This window comes from Chiloscyllium plagiosum, unplaced genomic scaffold, assembly GCF_037043375.1.
Source record: "Chiloscyllium plagiosum isolate Xiang-an unplaced genomic scaffold, Cpla_swu_hap1 HiC_scaffold_22, whole genome shotgun sequence".
NCBI classification, from domain to species: domain Eukaryota; kingdom Metazoa; phylum Chordata; class Chondrichthyes; order Orectolobiformes; family Hemiscylliidae; genus Chiloscyllium; species Chiloscyllium plagiosum.
This window is the reverse complement of record NW_028270160.1, coordinates 46,910,618-46,916,617: the sequence shown is the minus strand read 5'-3', so window position 1 is coordinate 46,916,617 and position 6,000 is coordinate 46,910,618. Positions and strand designations below refer to the sequence as shown.

Sequence of the window (6,000 nt, the reverse complement as noted above, 5' to 3'; positions counted from 1 at the left end):
TGTGTCTGTTGATTCAGTGCAATGTGACCAGTGCAGACCTGAACTGGAAGGCATGAGGATTGCCAGGAATTGAGCTTCTGCCTTACCTACATATTCATGGCGAGCTTTCAGCTCTAGGTGTGTCTCCACAGGCATGTCAGCCTACAACAGAAGTCAGTTTAGATTGCCTACTTGCTGTCGATAGCCCTCAGGTAAGTATTGAAATGAAGATTGTTGTCAACAATTAGGTGAGTTTTTTGTTGTGGAGTTGTATTAAATTGAGGATTGTTGCTACATCTTTGATGTTGCTAGCTCAGCAGAAAGGGTTAGTAAAAGACCTTTTAGTTGGTGGCAGTGAAGAATCTTCAGAAGGACATAATTGATCTACCACATTCGTCATTAAGTAAACTTGGAGAGGGGTTCTTCAACAGACATTTATTCCCTTCGATATGATAATGTGTGAAAGATAGGTGTCTAAAAAGTGGGGCCCCAACAAGTTAGTAGTAGTTCTGGTGCTAAGCTGGTGTGCTTTATATTGCAAAGAATATATCTTTTTCTTTATTATTCCTTTTTCTACCTTGGTGTACTGAAATGATGACATTACTCAAACAATGGAGAATACTGTAGCAATAAATCAGACTGGAATTTTTACGAGATGACACTGAGTGCACATACTTCAACGGCTGACACATTTATTAAGCTTTCAATACTCCAATTTTAAATCACTGCAATACAAAGTTACAATCATGTCATCTTTTGATTATTTTAACTTGGTTTTGATGGTTTTACTTTAAAAAAGAAATATTGACAAAATAATGGGAACATTAGATTAGATTACAGTGTGGAAACAGGCCCTTCGGCCCAACAAGTCCACACCGACTCGCCGAAGCGAAACCCACCCATACCCCTACATTTTTTACCGCTTACCTAACACTACGGGCAATTTAGTATGGCCAATTCACCTGACCCTGCACATCTTTGGACTGTGGGAGGAAACCGGAGCACCCGGAGGAAACCCACGCAGACACGGGGAGAATGTGCAAACTCCACACAGTCAGTCGCCTGAGGCGGGAATTGAACCCGGGTCTCTGGCGCTGTGAGGCAGCAGTGCTAACCACTGTGCCACCGTGGCGCCCAACTACTAGCTTTGCATTAGTAGTTTTTTTTCTAGCATATCCCCATATCCATACTTTGTTCCCTTTTTCTAAACTGATAGAGTTCCCAGGGTAATTATCAGCCTGCTGAACTGCATTGTGGATGTCCTTTATTTGCTGAATAAGTCCTTGAATGAGAGTTGACATTCTCACTGAACTACAAGACTCCTAAATCAAGAGTGATAATCATTAAATACTGAAGTTGTCTGCAGAAACTTGTATGTTGCACTCATATATACAGACTTTGGTTTTTTAATTTCAATGATTCTGGCAAGGCTGCATTTATTGGCTATCCTTAATTACCCAGAGGAAATATTGATGGACACATTTTGTGAACTTCCATGAAAGTAGTGTATTTCAAGATTTTATATTTCATGATGATGAAAAAGTGATGTTATGGAACCAAATGTAATGGTGTATGGTTTTGGAGGAGAACTTGGAATCGTGTTCCTTTTATGATTTGCATGTGGCAGAGACCATGGAACTGCATGATGCTCTTGAATTCATCTCGTTGAGCTGATTGAGTGCCTGCAGTAGATTCTGCAACCACCATGCAGGAATGGTGATGAATTGGCTATTTAATCAATTGCAGTGAGGCAAAAGAGTCTGCTGTTTCTGATCAGGGCATGCATACCTCTTGATAAACTACCATCTTCAGACACAGTAGGGGAGGAGCTTAACAAAGCAAAAATCTTACACAATTGAAAAACATTACTAAAGTGAAAAGAAATTCCAGCTGCCAGCTAATGATTTATCTTCAATAAGAGAGAATATAATCATCTCTCTTTGATACTAAACTCCATTATCATTACTGAATCCATCACCATCAATATCCTGGGAGTTACCACTGACCAGAACCTTAGCCAGGCCAGCCATATGCTGCAAGAACAAGTCATGGGCATCTCTGCAGTGAATAACACCTTCTGACTCCCCAAGATCTGTCCAACATTTACAAGATACAACCAGTGGTTTGATGGAAATATTTTCCTTGTTCCAGAAAAAGCAGCCTCATCCACCACTATTCATTTTCACCCCCCTACCATTGATACACAGTGACAACACCATGTATTATTTTATTAAACAAATTACAAAAACAGTTTACAACAAACAAACAGTTACATTTACAGCTGCATACAAGACACAACAATTTTACAAGGGAGAGGAGCAGCAAAGCCAGGCCCCAAACCCTACCATTCAAACAGTTTACAGGGACATGAGGACAAACCTCAAATCCCAGTTTCACAAAGATATAAAGAGACAACAGCAATGACAACACCATGTATTATGTGCAAGATGAATTGCAGCAATATACAAGGCTTATTTAGAATCACCTTTCAGATCTGTGACCTGAACAAAACAATACCAGCAAGTTCCCCTCCCTAGTCACACACCACCCTGACTTCACTGCCCTTTCTCCATTGTATCGCTGGGTCATAATCCAGGAACTCCCCTCCTTAGCAGTACCAGGTGTACCTACTTTATTGTGAACATTCTTTCTATGGTCACTAAGTCCTTGAATGGGACTTGAGGAAAAGCTGAGGTTCAAGAAGGTTGGTGGAGAAAGTGAGGTCTGCTGATGCTGGAGATCAGAGCTGAAAATGTGTTGCTGGAATAGCGCAGCAGGTCAGGCAGCATCCAGGGAACAAGAGAATTGACGTTTCGGGCATAAGCCTGAAGAAGGGCTTATGCCCAAAACGTCGATTCTCCTGTTCCCTGGATGCTGCCTGACCTGCTGCGCTGTTCCAGCAACACATTTTCAGCTCAAGAAGGTTGGTCACCACTGCCCTCGCAAGGATGGTTCAGGATGGGCAATGAATGCTGGCATTACCGTTGACACTGACAACCCAAGGAAGGATTTTAAAGAGCAGGGTGGGACACAGCATTGGGACAGAGTTGGAAAGTGGAGGATGAGGTGAATGAAAATCACTGGCACGAGTTGCCAGCGGGGGCGCCCTGGAGCCAAGCTGTGTGGCTCACAGTCACGTGGAGGTTGTGGTCACGTGGAGGGTGTAGTGCCACGCCCTCTGTGGCGGCGTCACGCGCGGGTTTCCGGCAGTCGGTGGGCGGTAGGACCTGGCTGTAGCCGAGCCCGGGCGGCGGGCGGTCGGTCGGTGACTCCGGTCCGGCTCGCTCCATGTCGGGAATGATTTATCTCCACAGTAACCATGAGAGCTGCCTGCGGGCCCCTCCGGACACGGCCTCGGCCACGGCGCGTTTCCACAGCCGCCCCGAGCCCGCCTTAGGGGATCTCTTCAACGGTTGCTGCTCCATGGGGGAGGCGGGGGCTGCGGCGGCGGCTCGGAGCGGGGACACGGCCTGCAGCTCCCTGGCTCCCCCGGCCGCAGCCGCCTCCTCCTCGTCCTCGCCGTCGTCTTCCTCCCCCACCGGCTCCCCTTTCCCCTGGGAAGCGAACACTAACACTCCCGTCACTTCTACCTCGGCGCCCGGCCCCGGTCCCCGGGACGGCGCCTCTCCCTCGGACACCAGCGGCTCGGATCCTGAGGCGGTCGAGAGCCCGGCGCCCCCGCCGATGCCTGTCCCCAGCAGCAGCAGCAGCACCGGCACCGAGCCCGCGGCGCTGGGGGAGTTCCCCGACGTCGGTGTGAAAGGGAACCGGAGACGGAGCGCACCCGAGCAGCTGGCGGCTGGGCTCGAGTGTGCGGGCCCGGCCCTTGGCAACGAGCAGGGGGCCAAGCCCAAGAAGCTGGGCATCGCCGACTACATCAGCAGGTAGGGTATCGCAGCCTGTCTCCTCCCCGTGCCCGGGTCTCTCTCCCTCTCCCCCCCCCCCCCGCCCCCGTGCCCGGGTCTCTCGCACCGCCCTCCGTGCCCCCACCTGTGCCCGTGTCTCTTCTCCCCCCCCCCCCCCCCCCCCCGAGTCTGTGTCTGTGTCTCTCCAACTCTCTCCCCTCCGATCGAGGACAGGGTGAACCTTGCACCTTTCCTCGCAGCCTGAACCACACCAACATTCTCCAGGCTCTGTCAATGTTCAAATGTTCATCCTCGGAGTTAAATAGCCCACTACCCCACACGTCAATAGTCCCCTGTGATAGCTTTCCCCCGTCCTTGGAGCTGCAGCCCACTCAGAGCATCTGTCAGTGAAGTGTCAGAAGGTTTTAAGGGTAACCTGGCCAGTGTTCACTTTGTGGGAATGCTGAACGCTTGTTTCCGATGTGTACTGTTTTCCTTTTACCTCTTTTCTGTAAATAAGTTGCTGGTTGTAGTTCCGTGTTTGGCTAATTGTCATTATAGGTTAAGGTGAGGTGCAGAGGAATTTGAAACACAAGATCGTTGTTTTCAAGATTGCGTATTTAGACTTCTCAAATTACGGAACACCTATCCAGTACAGTATTTGTCCCATATTTCCATGATGATGTAAACTTCGCGCTTTGGCAAGGCTTTTAGAGGATATTGTCTTGTCGATTTTCCCTTGAGTATCAAGCTTGTTTTTGTCACTCATTACAAACGTATGATAAACACGAACCAACTCTGAAAAGTTATACTAAAACGTTGACTTGTCCACCACCTGATGCTGCCTGGCTTGCTGTGTTCTTCCAGTCTCATGTTTGTCTAACAAATGTTTATAGCTGTTCAAGAGCTCTATGCGATTTATAGACAGTTCTGTGTAATATTTTGAAATTATTCTTGGAAACCTAAAATAAGGAGAGATCTAATCGGTGCAATTTAAAAATCACAATGTCATATTTAACTATTAGTGAATCAGTTATGAGCATTTACCACATATGCTTAACTTAATGTGATACTGTTTGAAAGTTAACTGACATACATTAAATTGCATAGTTTTGAAGGGGATGTAGATACAGAGACAATTGGGAGAAAGGTTTCTCATGTGACTCAAGTGCACTGTGCCTGTTTGCCACCCTAGCATTTCATACAAACTGCCCAGAAAGGAAAAAATAGTGGCATGCACTGAAGTTGATGTAGGGTATCCATTTCAGTCATACAACAGAGACCATCGTATGAAGGAAAAACTAAAATTCTACAAACAAGGGAAGTTAAAATTTTTGTTCTTTTAGTTTAGAGCATTCTTTATGTAGGCTAACCAATCGCAAACTTATCTCCTTCAAATTCAGAGATATCAAAGCAACTCAGAAGTGGCCTAATCCTTGGAAGGTTTGGGCTCTTGGTGAGGTAATTTTTTTAGATTAGAATCCTTAGTGTGGAAACAGGCCCTTCGGCCCAGCAAGTCCACACCGACCCTCCATAGAGCAATCCACCCCCTCTGACTAATGTACCTAATACTATGGGCAATTTAGCATAACCAATTCACCTGGCCTGCACATCTTTGGACTGAATGACTACTTTTGTGTACTTCACTGTTGTATAAGAATGGTGGAATACTTAAATTGTTTCTTATCCTGCTGGTTATCTATTTTTGTTATGTATTTGTTACGTGTTTTAAAGTCGATTTCATGGTCCATGTATGGATTTTGTTGTGTAAGCTACTCTGCAATTCAAGCTTGTGTGTGAGCGTCTTTCTTGAATAAAGTACCAGAAAATGCTATTAAAATCCTAAAAAAAAATCAAGGGTTTCGATAAGGCATGACTGAGGCTTACTAAATGATACCAGTGTGTTATGGTCCAGACCTGATCCCCTCAAAACATTTCAAGTAAGTAGCCTGGACCCTAACTTTGCTAGTTGTTTTAAGCAGGTGTAGAGTGGATATTCCAGGAGTGATGCAGCTTGCCCAATTACTTCAGTGTGTGGTTTTGGCTCACTGAAGAGGCTAGGAATTTGGGACTATTTTCTTTTAAAGCAGAGGTTAAGGGAAGAAGTCACACTTATGCCTGTCTGTCATCTAAAGGCACGAGTCAGGACTATGAATGAATACTCCCCAGCGCACTC

At 46.1% G+C, this 6,000-nt stretch overlaps 1 protein-coding gene across 1 annotated transcript in view; it reads left to right on the top strand.

The window, feature by feature from the left end:
- Positions 1-3,226: 3,226 nt before the first annotated feature.
- The window catches only part of tbc1d12b (TBC1 domain family, member 12b), a 94,691-nt gene continuing 91,917 nt past the window's right edge, over positions 3,227-6,000 (top strand). The window contains exon 1 of the mRNA XM_043712454.2: positions 3,227-3,863. Within this exon, the coding sequence (XP_043568389.2) occupies positions 3,268-3,863 (596 nt within the window). The 5' untranslated portion in view covers positions 3,227-3,267. The remainder of the gene's footprint in view (positions 3,864-6,000) is intronic.